This window comes from Doryrhamphus excisus, linkage group LG10 (genome assembly GCF_037039965.1).
Source record: "Doryrhamphus excisus strain RoL-2023G ecotype Guam linkage group LG10, RoL_Dexc_Guam_v1.1, whole genome shotgun sequence".
Lineage (NCBI taxonomy): Eukaryota > Metazoa > Chordata > Actinopteri > Syngnathiformes > Syngnathidae > Doryrhamphus > Doryrhamphus excisus.
In genome coordinates, this window is record NC_136366.1 from 15,328,159 (window position 1) to 15,349,464 (window position 21,306).

The 21,306-nt window shown below is 39.3% G+C and overlaps 1 protein-coding gene across 6 annotated transcripts in view; it reads left to right on the forward strand.

Moving 5' to 3' along the window:
- The window catches only part of tcf4 (transcription factor 4), a 193,028-nt gene that overhangs the window by 46,473 nt on the left and 125,249 nt on the right, over window positions 1-21,306 (forward strand). For all 6 annotated transcript variants that reach the window (XM_078794196.1, XM_078794197.1, XM_078794199.1 and 3 more), the window contains 2 exons: window positions 8,858-8,913; window positions 12,380-12,455. In XM_078794196.1, the coding sequence (XP_078650322.1) occupies window positions 8,858-8,913; window positions 12,380-12,455 (132 nt within the window). The remainder of the gene's footprint in view (window positions 1-8,857; window positions 8,914-12,379; window positions 12,456-21,306) is intronic.

Below are 21,306 nucleotides of genomic sequence, written 5' to 3' on the forward strand. Positions count from 1 at the left end.
AAGTAATATCTGTTTGTCAAGGCACAAAAATACATTGGTACGTTCAAGAACAGCCAAAAAAAGTGTAAAATCTGAAGTCCTGATGAAAAAGCATAGCCACTACGCAGGGAGTTCACCACTTTTAGTGTTAGATTTATGACGTCAAGGGAGTCAATCTAACCTAGTACCTCAACTTTAAAGTTGCGTACCCCCTCAAAATCCACATCTTTGGATCCACATCGTTGGAACCAGGATGTCCGTGGAAACACTGCAGAAACCATGAAAAATAAAAATTTTGGACTCTGCTACTAATCAGTCCTTGTGTGAAACTATCACAATCACGATAAATCTCCACTCACAGGGATTTGAACACCAATATAAATGAAATCTCCTAGATCCTACACTCCCAAAGTGGGAGTAGGGGGTACATGAATACAAATTAAAAACAATAAGTTTTTCATTTTAATTTCAGTTAAAACAATTACGAGTGCGCCTGAACGCCTCACGGTGCTGATATAATTCCGTTTGATGATTATTATGTGAATTATGAAGGTTTAATTTGGTGTTTTTAGTCATTAAGAGTGTTTAATGGCACAGTAGGGAAAATCAATGTATTTTTGTATTTTAGATACTATTCAGAAGGGCATGGTAGTTCTTCTAGAGTTGGGACACCATGGATAGATTCCACTCAGATAATCATTGAATCATCTTTATAATCAGGAAGACCTGGGTTCGAATCTCCACTTGGGCATCTCTGTGTGGAGTTAATTGGCGATTCTAAATTGTCCATAGGTATGAATGTGAGTGTGAATGGCAGAGTGTAGCTGGGATAGGCTCCCGTATAAGCCACTGTAAAAACAAAGTTTGTGAACCACTGTCCACCACCGTGGTTAAACTTAATGCAGAAAATAATGATTCAACTTACCCATTCAAAAAACTTCTTTTGCGCCATGAGGCGTTCAGATGCACTCGTCATTGTGAGTGTTAGGTGCAAATTTTTTTTTCATTTTTAATTGGTGTACTTTGGGAACCTGTAGGCCTTAGTGCATGTTCAATCCTTTTTCCCACTCACACTTACATAGCACAATCAGAGTTGCACAACGAATACATATGACTGATGGAACAATATTTAAAAACCTTTAAAATTGTATGATCTTGGACTGCTCCGATAGCAATGTCGTCCAAAGATCCAGAAAGAAAAAGTGCTTAGTGCTTGTGTGTTTTTTTTCCATGCATTCCCAAAGAGAGACCAGCCCTAAGAAGCGGTGCTAAAAGACGATACCATCGCCATCCATAGCATTTTTCAATTTGACGCTTTGTGACAATTAAGAGAGTGAGATATGTGAGGCGCATCTGTGACGCAAATTACATTCCCACTCATTAAGTCTGACTACTGATTGTTATGATGAACGTTATGATGGCGACAGCTCGACCCTGGAACAGATGATCTCTATTTCCATTATTTCAGATGAGAAAAATTGTATTTGAATGCTGAATAAATGGAAGATCGGCCAGCATCCCGGAGCAGATTGTGAATTTGGATATATTGGCATTTTTGCAACGTGGTGCTATTGAACATGTTCATGTCCCTGTATTATTATTCTGCTTGCAACACACTGTCAGGCAGCACTTTGGCTCGGTGCCTTCGTGCGCATTGTTCTCACTTAGTCCTTTTAAAAGTTTGCTAACTCTGCTGCTTTTTAGCCTCTGACAATGTTGCACGTTTTTTTTTTTGTTTATTTCCTTTTGTTCCTCCGGTGGTAATGGTGTGTAGAGATCTAAGCCACACTTGGCTCGGCTTCACATGGGTTTGTGTGGTGAGACGAGGGGGGGTTGTCAAAGGAATCGGCTACGCTTCGTATTCTTCCTCCACTGCAGAGAGGGGGAAAAAAATATATAAAAAGGAACAGCCCTCGTATTATCAATATTAATCTCTCTTTTTGGAATGGCATCTGTAGGCTATGAGACGTTAAAAAAACAACTCAGCTGATTCAAGGAAGCCGTGTTTGAACTTGCTAATGTTTTTTTTTTTTTAACTCTGATTTCCCCGTCTCTCCCTTGCATTCTCTCTTTCTCTCTATGACTTCACAAGCTCCTCTCGCTATTCATTTAGCGTGCCATTAGCCCTCCAAGCTGTTGTTTGTTTAGCTGCTTTTAATGTGTTTTTTTTCCAAACAAAAACCCGAGAAAACAAGCAACATAAAATGGCACAAAAAAAAAAAAAAACCTAATGTGTAAGCTATGTGTGTGTTACTTATGTGTGTGTATGTGGGAGCCCACTGGCACTAAACTTACTTGGGTCCAGATGTTCTAATTATAGAACAGCTCTGCTGCCTAATGACAGGAAACACTGGCCCCTGTGTGTGTATGTGTGTACACGTGCATATATGTGTGTGTGTGTGTGTGTGCAGAAAATCAATACCTATATGTGCACAAGACTGAAACATGAATTCGGTTCTGGTTCTGATGCTATTGAGCCCTGATTTCCTTCTTTAATTCTCCTCGAACTGTCTAATAAATATTTGTGTGTCTTATTAATTACTCTAAAAGTACAATACTAGAAATTATACGTGGACGCCCAGGGTACCTGGGGTATTAAAAGGGAATACAGTGAATATGTCCAAATTGTGTGAATACTTAGCGTGAGCACCATTGTTATCGAACACTGCCTTAATAATCTAAGGGGTCCGTTTAGGGTCCTCATCGTCTTCGTAAACTGTCATGCTTGTATTCATGTTTCCCCAAACAACCGCCGTTCCACAGTGGTACTAGCAGCACTCATGCAGCCCCAGACCAAGATGTTACCACCATCATCATGATTGATTGTTTTGTCTTTGGGCGAGAGGCGGGGTACACCCTGTACTGTACTGTACTGGTCGCCAGCCAATCACAGGGCACATATAGACAAACAACCATTCACACTCACATTCATACGTATGGACAATTTGGAGTCGCCAATTAACCTAACGTTAATTAACGTTTTTGGAATGTGGGAGGAAACCGGAGTACCCGGAGAAAACCCACACATGCACGGGGAGAACATGCAAACTCCACACAGAGATGGCCGAGGGTGGAATTGAACCCGGGTCTCCTTGCTGTGAGGTCTGTGCGCTAGCCACACGAGTACCGTGCTGCCCGACTTATTTTCAACAGATGATAAATCTACAGGTGGTGGTTCGTGCGCAGGTTCCATCCAAATTCGGTCCGGGTTCGATTCCCCGCTCAGGCATCTCTGTGTGGAGTTTGCATGTTCTCTCTGTGCATGTGTGAGTTTTCTCCGGGTATTCCAGTTTCCTCCCACATTCCAAAAACATGCTAGGTTAATTGGTGACTCCAAATTGTCCATAGGTATGAATGTGAGTGTGAATGGTTGTTTGTCTATATGTGCCCTGTGATTGGCTGGCGACCAGCCCAGGGTGTACCCCGCCTCTCGCCCAAAGACAGCTGGGATAGGCTCCAGCATACCCACGTCCCTTGTGAGGATAAGCGGTATAGAAAATGGATGGATGGATGGTATATCTTCACTGCCATCCAAGCTGTAAACTGACTACTCTAATGTACTACGAGGTTGTGGTTTACCATTACGCCATCCCCAGAGGGAGCTCCATCCCTTCAGGTATTAAGATTGCTTTGAGACGTGTTCAAAGACGGGACAGCTACAGTATATGCTGAGTGATGTAGAATGAGATCGGGAGCTTGGTGAAGTTGCTTGCTTGTTGTTGGATTTGCTGGCTTGTTATGTTAATGTCTGCGTGCTAACCACTCACACACCGTGCAGCCGTGCTTTATACAAATTAAATTAAATATATTCTCTTGGGTGTGAATGTTGTCAAATAAATTTCTAAACAAATGCAATTTATAGCCCAGTTGTGTCGTGTCCACTTGTTACAGAGACATAAAACAGCAGTTTATTTTCCATTTCAGTGTAATCTTATTTGTATAGAAAAGTAACACATAAAGGAGGGAAAAACAAAGATGAATAGAACAAACAGAGGAAGGAGATCATGTTGGAGAGGGAAACGATAAGAAGGCTAAGAATGAAGGCAAGGAGAGAGAGTGCACGGATCATTTTAACAAAACAGGACATGGTCCACATCCTGAATTGTTCGTTACGTCACTTCACTTGTTTTGACATACACACACACACAAACACACACATGCACGCACACACAGGGATTGCGGGTGTCAGACAGTTTAAGCAGCTTTAAAGAAGAAGATACAAGAACGTAATCTGACTCTTAATTCTTAGTGTCTCATCTTCTTGTGTGCTGGAGCTCATGTATGCGATAACCCGACTAACGGCAAAGAGGTTCAGTCCGAGTCCAAGAGACTTACACTATCAACTGATTGAAGCTGTGGTTGTAAGAAACAAAAGCAAATTCAATCATGCTCAATTAGAAATATTACATTTTAAACTTGCTCCCTCCTTTCTTATGCATTCTGTTGAATGAATGTGAAGTGAATGAATGGATGCTATTGATTACAGACGTTAAAGTGCAGACATGCAAAAAAAAAAACACTGCCATGTTGACCCCGACTCACCTGGACAAAGTATCATTCTGGCTTCCTGATCAAAAATCAACAGTGATCATAAAAAAGTTAGGGAAATTAACTGCATCAGGCAAATAAGCATTAAGGTTAAGTGGATTGCTCACTTTAAAGGAAATAAACACGTGCAAATATACAGTGGATTCACGATCCTGCATATTTGCTATGCTAAGGTGACTTTGTGGTATTATTTCATGTCTACGGGTAAGATGAGTCAATAATATACATTCTTACAGGCATATCAACAACTCATGTTTTTTTTTGCCATTAGCTGACGGTCCCTTAATGTAACCTCCACAAAAAACAAGGGTCTACTATAGACTTCAGATTTGAGAAATAATAATTTTATCTGAATTACAGACATTCAGAAGAGTGTTTATGTGACTGTCACTCACTGTTGGATATCTGTGTGTGTGTGTGTGTGTGTGTGTGTGCTGGAGGATAGGGCAGGCTTACAGTTAATTATAGAGGGAGCAAATCAGAACAGTGGGGCTATACAGATCACACAGGTGCAGTCACACACACACACACACACACACACACATATGCAATGTTGTTGCAACATGTCCAAGAATAAAACATCATTTAGTTCATTTTATCAGAATTAAAGTGAAAAATGGTATAGTGTGTTTCCCACAGGACTTCAATCTGTTTGTGACATAGAATTTAGCATACGTAATTGGCCATAATGCATTTAGCAAAAAGTTGCTTAATATTGCTAAACCCGGGCTCAAACTGAATCTATTGTGGCTTCAGGCCCGATCCAGTCCGGCTTGCCGTAAAGTCCCACTCACACTGACTCACCTTATCTAGAGAGTAGTACTCTGACGTCTGTGGTGTCGGTAGAGACGGAGCTGCACCGCACAGAGCGAGTGTGAGCCTACAGGAGGCATTTCAATCTTACGGAACGCTTTCGATGACCACAACGGAGCCGCAAAGGGATTCGGAGACTTAGTAATACAGAGCATCTGCAAATAAATAAATGTATGGGAAACATTAAATCACTATCTCCTTTCTACATCATCTAGGGGTTGTCTGTTAGAAGCACAGAATTAGTATAATGAAAAACTGGAATTCAATAATGCCCTCCATATTTTCATAAATCTATAGAAATTAATAATAGGAATAATTATAAATAATTCATAATATTCATTCATTCATTTTCTACCGCTTATCCTCTGTTGCTTATCCAGCTGTCTTCGGACGAGAGGCGGAGCAACTCATAATATATACAACTATATTTGTATTACAATTATAATACATTATTACATTAATAATAACCATAAATAATTCATAAGTAGTTGTACTGATCCAATTTCATGCAATGAATGAATAATAAATATTAAATTAAACCTGGGGCGGCACGGCAGTCGTGTGGTTAGCGTGCAGACCTCACAGCTAGGAGACCAGGGTTCAATTCCACCCTCTGCCATCTCTGTGTGGAGTTTGCATGTTCTCCCCGTGCATGTGTGGATTTTCTCCGGGTACTCCGGTTTCCTCCCACATTCCAAAAACATGCTAGGTTAATTGGCGACTCCAAATTGTCCATAGGTATGAATGTGAGTGTGAATGGTTGTTTGTCTATATGTGCCCTGTGATTGGCTGGCGACCAGTCCAAAGACAGCTGGGATAGGCTCCAGCACCCCCCGCGACCCTTGTGGGTAGAAAAGCGTTAGAAAATGAATGAATGAATGAAATCAAACCTGGATGTGATTAAAGCCACTAATCATGGAAATAATCTGAAATAATTATTGTGAAAAATAATTTGATCTAATCATGATAACCAAACGACGGGTCTGGCAGTAGCATTCTCTCCTTAGGTGCCTTTTTTCCTCTGGAAAAGCTGATCATGTGATCTCACAATACGTACATGCATACTTCTGACAAATCTGTCATTTTTCTCTTGTTGAAATTTAAATGACGTGTGTTACTGCATATAACCCCCCCTCCGCCCCCCTCCAAACCTATTGACAAAGTAATGATTATACATTCATCCATAAATAAATGTCTTGTTCTCAGTAGTGACGTACAAGGATTAGGGCTAAAGGACAGTTTTGTGTATCTCTCGCAGTAGCACACTGAATACACACGCATGCACACACACGAGCTAACAACATTAATAGGGGTCTGTTTTGTGTCAGGCGGGTCTTAATATGATCATTGTGAGAGACATGGAGCTGTCTGTCAGTCTAAGTTCATTAACTGATGATAGATCACCTACAATATTGGAGTGTGTGTGTGTGTGTGTGTGCAGAGAGAGAGAGAGAGAGCGAGCGAGGAGTGGCAAAAAAAAAAATCTCCATGTGTGTTTTGCTGTTTGTGTGTATCCTCTCTCTCTGGTGTAATTTATAGCCCTCAATCGGAGGCCTTATCAGGTGCAGGACACATGGACGCCTCCTTCTTACCTCCTCCTCCTCCTTCGCCACGTCTTTTAACTTCTGCACACTAACTTGTATTTCTTCCACCTCTTTTGCTCTCCCCTCTCCTTCAGCTTCAATCTGCTTCCCCATCCTCTCAATTTGCCAGACTGAATGATGCTCTCTCTAATTGTAATACTCCCCTTCCTCCACGCCACTTCTGCTTCGAAATCAATCAAATTCCAACTTTCAGCCTATCCAATGTATAATTCTATTCCCTATATTATGGGTAGATAATTGTTACGAATATGCATATATGTTAGTTTGTTGAAGTCTGCAAATGTTAAATACTAAATGTTGCAAACATATTCAGTATATCAGGGGTGGCCATTTATGTTGTATTATTGGCCCTCTGCACATTGTAAACAAGCAATTAAACATTTTCAATGTCAATTATCCTCACTAGGGTTGTGGGAGTATGCTGGAGCCTATCCCAACTGTCTTCGGGCGAGAAGCAGGGTATATTAAAACTGAAAATGTGTCGTTTTTAAGTTATAATATGAAAAACTAACAAAACATGGCATGAAGTTGCAATTTTAGGTTGGGTAAAAATTCTAATATAATGATAATAAAATCTAAATATTTATTATAAAATAAATAAAATAAAGACATAAAGACTGATTCAGCTCAAGAAGTTTGTTCTTCTCTCCTCAATGGCCATTGTTCACTGTGACAGAAGCTAACAATCTAAATGCACAATTCAGGTTTAAGGTTTACTAATTACTAATTAATAATAATGATAGATGAACAGATAGAATCAAAGTCAGGGTGTATGTAGCCAGTGACAGCGCACAGCTGGTGTGTTTAAGGACTGCCGAACTTTATGTATGAGTATGCTGTATATTTTAGTATCACATATTACTGACTTAGGGTGGAAAAAACAGCATATAAAAATTAAAATTAAAATTAAAATTCATTTTCTACCGCTTATCCTCATGAGGGTCACAGGGGTGCTGGAGCCTATCCCAGGTGTCTTCAGGCAAGAGGCGGGGTACACCCTGGACTGGTTGCCAGCCAATCACAGGGCACATATAGACAAACAACCATTCACACTCACATTCATACCTATGGACAATTTGGAGTGGCCAATTAACCTAGCATGCTTCTCCGGAGTACACAGAGAAAACCCACACATGCACGGGGAGAACATGCAAACTCCACATAGAGATGGCCGAGGGTGGAACTGAACCCTGGTCTCCTAGCTCAGAGGTTTGCGCGCTAACCACTAGACCACCGTGCAGCCAAAATTAAAATTAAAATTAAAATTAAAATTAAAATTAAAATTAAAATTAAAATTAAAATTAAAATTAAAATTAAAATTAAAATTAAAATTAAAATTAAAATTAAAATTAAAATTAAAATTCTAAAAAATCTACACATTTGTTCGGCAAATCAAATATTACATACAACAAAGAAAGGTGAGAGGTGAAGGGCTTCCAAGTACACTCCAGTGTTTTTTGGCTGCGGTGGAACTCAAACCTGACCTCTCAGTCAAGAGACTGACCTTTGACGGATAGGCGATGCAGTGTGACGGCAGTGGGGATTAGTGACCTGTGTGAGGCTTAAAGGTCCATTACATTTCATAGAGACATTAAAGGCTCTGCAATCATAATCAATAATGTTTAATGATATGGAGAAAGGAGAGATGATGATTTACTCCATTTATACACAGTATGCACGTGACATACATGAGGCACATTGCGTGCAATGTTGTTGCGTGTTTAGTGTCATAGTGCTGACGTATATCGATCATGTGAGATTAAAGTGCGGAGGATGTTTTGTACAAATGAGCAACCCAAAGCTAAATGCATTTTCTCATTTGAAATATTGAATTTGACATGACATTTGTTGTTTAAAATGTGCATTACCGTATCTGTTAAACATGTGTTTGCTCTCTTTTTGTTGTGCTACAGATATGGACGAGAGAACAAGCGCAGGGTCATGGGCCAGTGGGGGCCGTTCTTCCAAGGTAAAAAAAAAAAACGTCTTAAAAAAGTATTTTTATGACAACTTCTGTGATGAGCTAGTGATATATATCTATACATTTTACATACTGTATAATGGCAACTACAGGGAGCCTAAAATAGAGAAAATATGTAAATAGTTTCTAATTACAAATAACATGGGACACATTCGGAATGAAACAAAGTGATGTAGTGATTAGAGGGCTTTTTGTAACCCCTTAATTCTTAATTCATCAACACACTGAGACATTTTGGATTATTTTTCGGGTTTTCGGGAAGGCCCTTTTTTGTTACAGCCCACACATACATCACACTCCTGTACTTCCACTTAGCATTTTGGGTGTGTTATGCCCAAGTGAATGCATTCACACACCCTAAATGGCGCTATATAAATCCAATCCATTCTTATTTTTTAAATATTTTTTTAAAAATAAAATTGACTGTTGGAATTATTATTATTATTATACAATAATTACATTCGAGTCATGGGAGCATATTGAGACACAGCCTTGAATCTACTTGATCCAAATAAATAAAAATATTATACAAATGTAAGAATATTTAGGAAATGATACTACAGTGCATCCGGAAAGTATTCACAGCGCTTCACTTTTTCTACATTTTGTCATGTTACAGCCTCATTCCAAACTGAATTAAATTAATCTCTTACCTCAAAATGTTACAAAAAATACTCCATTATGACAATGTGAAAAAAGGTTTTTTTGACATGTTTTGAATTTATTAAAAATAGAAAACAAAAAAATCACATTTAAATAAGTATTCACAGCCTTTGCCATGAAGCTCAAAATTGAGCTCAGGTGCATCTTTTTTCCACTGATCATCCTTGAGATCTTTCTACAGCTTAATTGGAGTCCACCTGCAGTAAATTCAGTTGATTGGACATGATTTGGAAATATAATAACTGTCTATATAAGGTCCCACAGTTGACTGTGCATGTCAGAGCACAAACACCAAGCATGAAGTCAAAAGAACTGTCTGTAGACCTGCGAGACAGGATTGTCTTGAGGCACAAATCTGGGGAAGGATACAGAAACATTTCTGCTGCTTTGAAGGTCCCAATGAGCACAGTGGCCTCCATTATTCGTAAATGGAAGACGTTTGGAACCACCAGGACTCTTCCTAGAGCTGGCCGGCCTTCTAAACTGAGCGATCGGGGAAGAAGGGCCTTAGTCAGGGAGGTGACCAAGGCCCCGATGGTCACTCTGTCAGAGCTCCAGCGTTCCTCTGTGGAGAGAGGAGAGCCTTCCAGAAGGACAACCATCTCTGCAGCAATCCACCAATCAGGCCTGTATGGTAGAGTGGCCAGACGAAAGTCACTCCTTAGTAAAAGGAACATGGCAGCCCGTCTGGAATTTGCCAAAAAGCACCTGAATGACTCTCAGACCATGAGAAACAAAATTCTCTGGTCTGATGAGACAAAGATTGAACTCTTTGGTGTGAATGCCAGGCGCCATGTTTGGAGGAAACCAGGCACTGCCCATCACCAGGCCAATACCATCCCTACAGTGAAGCATGGTGGTGAATGAATGCAGCAATATATAGAGATATCCTGAATGAAAACCTGCTCCAGAGCGCTCTTGACCTAAGTAGACTGGTCATGTACCTTGACCATATAGACAGTAGACATTAGCACACAGCCAAGATCTCAAAAGATTGTCTTCAGAACCACTCCGTGAATGTCCTGGAGTGGCCCAGCCAGAGTCCAGACTTGAATCCGATCGAACATCTCTGGAGAGATCTGAAAATGGCTGTGCACAGACGTCTCCCATCCAACCTGATGGAGCTTGAGACTTATTGCAAAGAAGAATGGGCAAAACTGCCTAAAGATAGGTGTGCTAAACTTGTGGGATCATATTCAAAAAGACTTGAGGCTGTAATTGCTGCCAAAGGTGGATCAACAAAGTATTAAGCAAAGGCTGTGAATACTTATGTAAATGTGACTTTTTTGTTTTCTATTTTTAATAAATTCAAAACATGTCAAAAAAACCTTTTTTCACATTGTCATAATGGAGTATTTTGTGTAGAATTTTGAGGTAAGAGATTAATTTAATTCAGTTTGGAATGAGGCTGTAACATGACAAAATATAGAAAAAGTGAAGCGCTGTGAATACTTTCCGGATGCACTGTATGTACAGTACTACATACAGTACAGTATATACAGTACTATAAGAATAAATGATGCTTGCATCAATTATACATCCTTGAAATATTACTTTTCCCATGAGTTAATATAAAAAAAGCACAATGATGGGTTTGTTATGTTATGTATATTGTATGTGTGTATTGTAATGCTACAAAATGATGTTTCCTGAATTATTAGCTAAAGTAGAACGTTACAGAAATCACAGTATTAACATTTTTTAATGCATTTTAGTCCATTCATCCATTTTCTATCCCAATGCAAATGACCAATTGAACTTCCAATATTTTCCGGGTTGGACACCAAAACTCGATTATTACTTAATAAAGCAGTCGGCTACCTAAGTCGTTGAGCTAAGTCTGCAGAGCAAGCCCTTTTTATGAAGACGAACAATAATTGTTGGTCAGCTTCAGTATAACAACGTTTTTAAAAAGACTTATTATATGGTAAAATTGTTGGTGTTGCTTAACCTTCCTCTTGTGTTAGGGTCAGCACCGACCTGTTTTACATTTTAATGCATAAAAAGAATCACATAACATTTATTTATTGCATTAAGGCTTTTTGGCTTTGTCAGGAAACTCTATTTCAACAAAATAAAACAAAAAAAAAATTTTACTAAATTTTAAAATGGTCCGGTTGAAATTATGACCACAATATTGTTAGGGTCGGCTGGTAGTGAAGCTGTTCTATAGCCCTCAGTAATAGCCAGGTAACAAAAGAACCTTAAATTTATTAATATGATTCATTTGAGGTTAATTTTAAAATTTTTGGAAATTAAAATCGAGGGATATAGTGACAAAAAAGGCCTACTTGCCCACACCAAAAGTATTAAAACCAACATTTTCATGGATGAGGAAGCCTAAGAAAGTAACCAGGACATGAGAAGCAAATTTGATGGTAACTTATTGTTTTTAGTGTATTTTATAGCGAATTTAATACATGGGTCATAACCGACCCTTTAACATAAGAGATGATACCAGAAAGCTAACACTAGAGGAAGGTTAAAAATTCACACATTTAGTTGTATTTAATGTAAAAAAACAAAACAAAACTATGATAAACAAACAAAACAAAACAGTAACCAATACCTGTGTTTGTTTCTCCTCTCTTTGAGCTTGTTATGATGTTAATTGTTACTTCCACTGTGATGGCGTTCCGTTTTTTTGAGGTACAACTGAAAAAGTTAGCTTTGAGTTAGCTTCCTACACGTGATACTGCTCTCTTACAGTACCTGTGCTACTTATGCTGCCATGAGTTATCAGATCAAACACATTCATTTTGTATTAATGTCTATCATTCTTCCCGTCTAGAACTATGCAGAAGGATCTCAGTACATGACTTCACATGACAGCCTCTCACCTCCGTACGCTAATTCCAGGCTAACAGGTACACGGCTAAGTGTTTGAGTGTTAAGATTTGATGCCGCCCACTTTTCTGTTTTCCTGTAAACTCGTCACTAATGTCGTCAAGCATACAATTTATCTCTCTCTCTCTCTCTCTCTCTCACGTTGCCCCCACTTTTGAGCCCGGCGTCTATAAAACGCCAGGCGCTGTGTGCTCATTTACCCATGATGCACTCTGCCTCTGGCCCTCTCTCCGATGTGGCGCCAGTTGTGAGCAAATGGCCACTGACACATATAATCTGCCTCCTTCTCTCTTTTTTCTCCCTCTGTTAATCTCTCACTCTCTTACACACACACACACACAACACAGAGCTTAATTATCTTTGACTGGAGTCATAAAATATGGACGATGTCAGATCTCAACCATGCATTTCTGTCAGCGCTCTCAGTCTTGGTTGTGGTTTATGGCGGGGTGTTTAACACCGTAATGTTTGGTTCAAGAAACTAGTGAACAGGTGTTGGCATGCCTGCTTTCAACCGTTTTTAGTTGTGGAAAGAAGAGACAAAGACAACGTGCTAACAACAACAGCAATTAGAATGATTTAAGTATGCTGTAATAGTAACTGGACATGCGTCCGTTACATGACTTCACAAACAAATGCTAACAAGTGATAAGCACCTAGGGCTGGGCGATATATCAATATATATTTTTTTAAATTGATATTTCTGTTCAGCACGATATCAAAAACAAGCATCGTTCATATCGATATAGACTGGATTTGATGAGGAGGTCTCATATTTCAAGATGGCGCCGCCCGAGTGTAGTAAGCTAATTACGACAGCTCTGTGTCTCCACCGGCGTTTTTAATGTTTAATAGTGCTTTATTTATTACTTCCTTATTGTTTTGTGCCATCCAGCTATGGATGTTCATCTTATTGCCATTGATGACACTTGCGAGCGGCTGTTAGCAGCTGTTAGCATCCCCTCGCTACGTTGAATAATTGGATATCCCTGTGAAATATGGATTTGAGGCTGCATAACGGGAGTGAATGGTGAAAAAGACAGTATAAAGGTATCCAAAGATGGCATTAAACCTGTTATCATGGGGAACACGAGATGGAAGGGCTAACGGCGCTAACCCGATTGCGCTGATGATCGGACAGTATATTTAAATTTTATACTATTTTTATTATTTTATTTATTTATTGTTTATATTTTAATAAAACTTTGCGCACTTAGTTTGCTTTGACTTTTGACGAAATTCAGTTGATGGAAAAAATATCGATAAATATCGTAACATTGAGCCAAATTCAGAGTCAAATCCCCAGTCATTGATGTCAAAGTTCAAGTCATGTTGCAAGTCTTTAATGATATTGTCAAGTCGAGTCGATCTGACTTGAGTCCAAGTTGTGTGACTCAAGTCCACATCTCTGCCCATAGAGTAAAATCCGGAATTAAAATAACCAATAACTGTCTTATTTGGCGAATAAATCAAATAAGACAATGGCATCGCATCTTGATTGGTTAAACTGGATGCACTGAGGGAAAAGAAGTATGAAATAAAAAGAAAAAAGTTTCCAAAAGAGGAAAACTGATCATTCTTGGAATATTTTAGCAAGCCGCGGATGCATCTGTGAATGTCTGTACAAGCAAGAAATGTAAAAGTTTGCGGGTTTACTGGAATGATCCATTGTGTGCGCGATGTGTTGTGACAGTGTTGTGATTATGCCATGTAGCTGCAGCAGCAGAGATGAGGAGACGCACGAGTCAGAAATGGAAATATTGTATTCTTCATCTGGCACACGGGAACCTCAATTTACTTTGATAATGATAACACTAAGAGACAGAGACAGCCGCAGATATAGAAAACACACACACACACACACAGTTTTTGGAATATCAGATTGTCTTCAGATTGTGTTGACTTTTCTGCGATTCTCCAACTTAGCGGGCATCCTGAGGCCAAATCCATTGTATCCATGTCAATAACAAGACCACACAGATCATTGGTAAAATTTTAGCGATAAATTCAACAGAGAGACTTTGCTTGTTTTTCAAAGTCGGTTATTTCTGAGCAGATAGTGTCATCTATGCGTGTAATGCATTTGGGTGGAATTTCAGCATGTAGTATCTTACTTTATTAAAGTGATTATTTGTGTGATATACATTAGCATTTAGTGGCACGGTGGTCGAGTGGTTAGCGCGCAGACCTCACAGCTAGGAGACCATGGTTCAGTTCCACCATCTCTGTGTGGAGTTTGCATGTTCTCCCCGTGCATGCGTGGGTTTTCTCCGGGTACTCCGGTTTCCTCCCAGATTCCAAAAACATGCTAGGTTAATTGGCGACTCCAAATTGTCCATAGGTATGAATGTGAGTGTGAATGGTTGTTTGTCTATATGTGCCCTGTGATTGGCTGGCGACCAGTTCAGGGTGTACCCCGCCTCTCGCCCGAAGACAGCTGGGATAGGCTCCAGCAACCCTGTGACCCTTGTGAGGAAAAGCGGTAGAAAATGAATGAATACATTAGCATTTGCAGTGTAATACAGTATATAGAATTTATACATGCTATGCAGTAATAGATGTCAACTTTTCAAGAGAGTGATGTTCCAGAACTGCCTGCAAATTGGAAAAAAAAACATGAACATTCTGACACATGGTTTGTTCACACGCTTTTAAGCCTGACGTTGATGTTTTCCTAGGATTTTGGATCAACATTTGCAATAAAATCATTGCTGTTAGAATTATTATTAGTATTAAAATTGCAGTAACAATGTGGAAGTAACTAAACAAACTGTGAAATCCTGATGAAAAACATTCTCAGTAAAGCATAAAAAAAGTCTTTTTGCCCATATATACCTGTATTATCCCGTATTTAGAAATGATTGCTAATTACTTACTTTCGGACCAAATGGTAATGGCTTTCTTTCATTTGAACATGCATCAGATTACAATTGAATGCATCACATAATCAGTTCACAGTTCCACATGTCCAAAAGAAGTAGGAAGAAGCAAAGCTTATTAAATCCTACCCTTCCATCTGCTACTTTTACAATCAGTAACTGTTACATTTGTTCACTTCCTGCTTTCCATAATACAGTTTAAGTTTTTTTTGTTTTTTTTTTAATAATGCAATAATGAGGTGATATGACCATACAATGCCATAATGTGTACCATAGTAAGTGTCAATATAGTGATATGTATAGCACATCATGACTGGTTCAAGACTCTTCATCCTTGTATTTAGCAAACATCAACTGCTTGTATTGTTTCTTGAATTGGCTCATCGTTGTGCATTGTTTGAGGTCCTTACTCAATCCATTCCATAGTTTGATTCCACATACTGAAATGCTATGGCTTTTTAACGTAGTCCTAGCATATAAGTGTTTATGAACTTATCCACCAAAAATCCACCAATTAGCCTTGAATGCAAAATTCTGACTACCCACTGCATTAATTTCAAAATGTCTTTATTAGAATACAACAAGTAACACAGGAAACTGAATTAAAGAAAAAAGGAAGCCCAAAGGTGTACTCAACCAGCAGATATTGTTGTGAGTGTGAACACAGCCTCTTGTGCTTTCTTTGCTTTAGCCGCTCTAACCTTGTCTATCTTTCTTAACCCCCCCACAACATCAGATTAGAGTGATGTTATGCTCTAGATAATCAGTGGAGGGATTAGTGTCATCTCAGCAACCCGACTAGATTAATCTGTTGCCTTACACACACAACGCATACACACACATGCACTACTGATCGAGCACTAAAACATTAGACAATGTTTGGTGATAAATGATGGTGTGTTCATGTTTTGTATGTTTGTCAATTGTTATCGTAGTTTAGTGGGTGTGGGGTTGTGTCTAACACGTGACAATGTTAGTATTTTGAACAAAGAGTCATCTCAGTTTTTGGTCTTGCATATTACTGTGGTCAAGTGGCCATCTTATAGGACTTGGACTGGTATTTCAATCCAGAAACAGAAGCCATAGACTTCATGATGACATGACGGTGAAAGTAAGTGATGCCGGTTTGCTCCTCCCCTTCCAAAAACCTTCCTGCTGAGCTTGATGTGCATCTCCAAAAAAAATCTAACCTTGCATCACCGGCGACAGATGTGATCGGTCTGCTTTTTTTTTTAACACATCATTCCCGTTTTTTTTTCCCTCCTGCGAAAGTGCCACAAAATTGAGAGTCAAGTGAAGAAATTTGCAATATGCAAACATTGGCACTTGCAGTATGTGAATATTATATCAATATGACTCCACAATCGCACGTCACGCATTCAGTCCGTGAGGAAAAGCTATAACAGGATCCAAGACGTCGTCAGAAGGGCAGATGTAGTGACTTTGGTGCAGCATAATTCAGCCTCTAATTGAAGTCAGTGCTTGCAAACCACTGTGCCGCGGCACGTAAGACAAGACATGAAACATGAAAATGTAAATAAATTTGTTTATTGCACCAAAAAAAGCATGGTAACACACAACTCAACTCAATTATACAGTAAAAGAGGAGAATTGATAGAGAATTAGCAATACATTGATGACATTTGCCCCATAATTAATGGAGGAAGTGTATTCTAATGGCTATATGTAAGTGTAATATGAGGCGTTCTTTTAACCTACTGATTAAATCCAAAAAAAGTCGAAATTTTAAGTCCATGTGCTTGTTTTTTACAGAGTTCAATCACTGTTACTTATGATTTGGACACTACTACATGATTTTTTTGATCAATACATAATCAAGAGGTGTTCAAGGTGATGCCCACACTAATTAACGTGTGTGGAGGCGGCGGACACAAAACGTAATGATTGTTATTGGATTTCCTGTACTTTATCGATATTATCTGTGAAGATTACATGTGAAGACACTAAATGTGTTCCATAAGTGCCAAAACGCTCTTCGGAGGCCTTCTCTGAGCGAGTGGAGTGCTTTTTTGGACGTGGCTGTACTTTATCGATATTATCTGTGAAGCAGGAATTGTGTGCATATTTTGTAAACAGCTCATCTATAATAGAAACGATAGATGTTATAATAATAATACATTTTATTTGTATAGCGCTTTTCAAAATACTCAAAGACACTTTACAGAAAATGGAGTTGAATAAAAACAAGTAAACAGAGTAAAATATATGTTAAAATACAACATTCATTTGTTTATGAACATTTAAAACATGAGTAAAAATGGGGCGGGGCACAGCAGTCAAACATTATCGTATGTTTGGTCATCCACAATCCTTGGAGACATGAACGCACCTCTTTTTCTTTTCTGTGAGTTCTAAAGATATAAAAACAGATAAAAATAGATTATTATTATTTTATATATAACACACACTTACAGTATGTTCCCTCCAAAGACTGCTATTCTGAGGCATTGAGAGCACTGTCGCACTGTGGTCGAGCATTTGGTGAAGCTAGTCACTTGCTAGCTCGTCGCTCGCCCGTGTGGTGTGGTAAGGTGTCACAAGTTCATTCAGTTTGATTGGCATAACATTCATTCATTCATTCATTTTCTACCGCTTTTCCTCATGAGGGTCGCGTAGGGTGCTGGAGCCTATCCCAGCTGTCTTTGACCGAGAGGCGGGGTACACCCTGGACTGGTCGCCAGCCAATCACAGGGCACATATAGACAAACAACCATTCACACTCACATTCATACCTATGGACAATTTGGAGTCAATTAACCTAGCATGTTTTTGGAATGTGGGAGGAAACCGGAGTACTCGGAGAAAACCCACGCATGCACGGGGAGAACATGCAAACTCCACACAGAGATGGCCGAGGGTGCGGCTATACGTCTGCGTGCTAACTACTCGTCTACCGTGCCGCCTGATTGGCATAACAATGTTAATAAACTTTAATATACTTTGTTGTACAGCAGAAAACAAATGTTCATACTTGGTGGCTTGGTAAACTATAAAAGTGATCCATGTTTTTCATGGATTTTTTTACATTCCTGAGGGGTAGTGGAAGTGGGGGGGTGCTGCAAAAAAAAGTTTGCCAACCACTGATCTAACCCAACAAGACGACATTCTGTGTGCCTTGAAAAATCTGTCAAAATGATCAAAAATATCCAGTATCGAGAGGGACAGTTTTTGAAAAATGGCCGAGTAACTGCGTAGCTTTGTGTATTACATAAGACCTATGGATGGACAATGAGCAAAATTCCCAAAAAAGTGCAGTTTTCTTTTAAAGGGCAGTCTATTTGAAAAGCTTTATTCCATTCGCTTCCCTTTATTGTTTTTTTTTTTTTTGAAATGCAGTGAGTCAGCCGCCTGTCTCACCTCTGTGTGACCTTATTAATGAGTGTTGAGCCATGAGGCTAGACCCCCTCTGAAGAGGTCACATCTGGACACTTTATATAGAAATATATATCTGTCTCCCACACACACACACATTCTATTCTTTTTTTTGTGTGTTTTTCAATCCTTCACTCTACTTATGGATATGTATCCATTCACAAGTATGATTTTTTCTTGACAGAAGACAAACAATCCTGTCTTTTCTTTCCTTTCAATGAAGTGAGCTGCTATTACGCCTTATTAGCCCTCATCTCCTCTCTTTTTTCCAACCCCCTCTTGCCCCCATTTTCTCCTTTACTTCTCCTCCATCTCATTTAGCATTCCTTTCTCTCCATCCCTGCATCCTCCTCAGCTGTTTCATTCACACGGTGTGTTTTTTTTCCCTCCAAAACTGGATCACCTGTCTCCATCCTTACCCCAGGAACCCCTTACCTCAGCTGGGTGCGATGCCAAGGTCACCCCCTGTCGCTCCCTGCTGAGTGTGGGTGTTTGTGCTCAGAATGGTTGAGAGGATAGAGGAGAGTTCATCGGAATAAAGACAAAGTGAAGATTGCCCTTTGGGAATTTAAAGAAATGTCCTTGTCCGTGATTATTTATTATCGGAATGAATACTTTTTAATGTACTTTTTTTGGTTTTGTTTTTTTCTTATTCACCATAAAATTGGCATAATTTATAAATATGTGATTATAAGCATCAAGCCCTGTATTCCACACTGGGACCAATTACATTGGAGTGGGCGTGGCGTGGGTAGAATAAATTAAAACAGACCATTTTGGAAATCCAAGGAAATACAGCCGGAATAGGTGCAGATTCTGGAAGATCTTCATTTTCATTTTATGTACCGCTTATCCTCATGAGGGTTGGAGGCTATTCCAGCTGTCTTCGGGCGAGAGGCGGGGTACACCGTGGACTGGGTGCCAGCCAATCACAGGGCATATATGTATAGACAAACAACCATTCACACTCGCAGTAAAGAAAGAATTAATGAAATCAAGACTATCATTTGACAAAAAATTATTTGAGAATGCCTGATGGGATACAACGTGGTCGCCTGTAACGGCACATTTCTGGTTGAGCCTGGATGGCATTGTTTAGGGTTGTTTAGGGCTGAGTCTCACATGGACATTGTCAATGTAATTGAATCTGACATCCTAATCATAGGTCTCGCCAAGGCAGGCACAGAGGAGGGCGGAAATGTAAAACACACTTTGAAACAGCAGTTCACCGGGAAACACTTCAGAGGTCCTGACCCACAGGGGATCCGTCCTGCAGTACTTCGGGGAGGGGACCGTTGTAGTTTTCTTGAAAAACTGTTTTTATGACCTGCTTTTTGAAGTGAGTGGAAGTACTTTTGCTTTCCATATTTAGTTACATAACCATGGACAAAATACAGTAGTACTTTAGTTTTTGGGATTAACCCGTATCAACGTGTCAGTCAAAAACCGAATCCTATGAACCGAATACAAATTACAACCACAGTAATCAACATATACCAAGCTGGAAGTATTGTGAACGACACATCAACACAAAAGATTCCTGACAAAGCGCAGTTTGAAACAAATAATTGTATTCACATTGCTCCATGTTCAATGTAGAAGTGAATTCATTGAAGAAAAAAAAATGTGTTCTGCCAAGTCTCAGGGTAATTTACTGTGCGCTTAGTATTATATCTCAGTATTACATCTACGCTTGGCCAACTTTGGAGCAAAGCTAAATAGTGTGAAATAATGAAAACATCATATTTCAAGAAAAGAGGGTATGAACTTTTCTTCTTTTCTACTTTTCTCCGTCACTTTCTTGGGGTCCATAGTGAATTAAAGTTAAAGTGATGCCAGGAAGACACTAGGCCATAGCCAATGGCAGAGCAGCTAAGTATGTTTATGTTTATGTTCGGTGTGAGTAGCACGCATACGGTATTTTTGCCTTTTGTATCCTGAATTTTTTTTTTTGGAACAAGAGGCAATATTTTCCCGTTTTGGCGTGTTTTAATCGGAAAATTTCATAAATTTTCAGTCATTCGTAAAGAGGTACCACTGTACATTTTTACCAACTTGTGGTCCATCCATCCATTTTCTATACCGCTTATCCTCACGAGGATCGCGGTGAGAGGCGGGGTACACCCTGGACTGGTCACCAGCCAATCACAGGGCACATATAGACAAACAACCATTCACACTCACATTCATACCTATGGACAATTTGGAGTCGCTAATTAACCTAGCATGTTTTTGGAATGTGGGAGGAAAACCGGAGTACCCGGAGAAAACCCACACATGCACGGGGAGAACATGCAAACTCCACACAGAGATAGCCAAGCAGAGATTCGAACCCAGGTTTCAGTAGTTCATATTTGTTTTGAAAAAAATGGTTGTTTCCATGTAAAACAACCATTTTTGTGTTGTTTATATTGTGGCATCATTCTTTAGACATTTTGCTTAAATATACTTTATATGGATGAATTTGTGTCAAAGTAAAAGTTATGCTTGAAATTTATCTTCTCTTGAAAAGCCTTTTTTCTCCCTTTTTTTTGTCGGTAACTGACATTTTCCTGAAACTTACCTATGTTCTACTGTTGATTAGTAAGTTGTCTATATG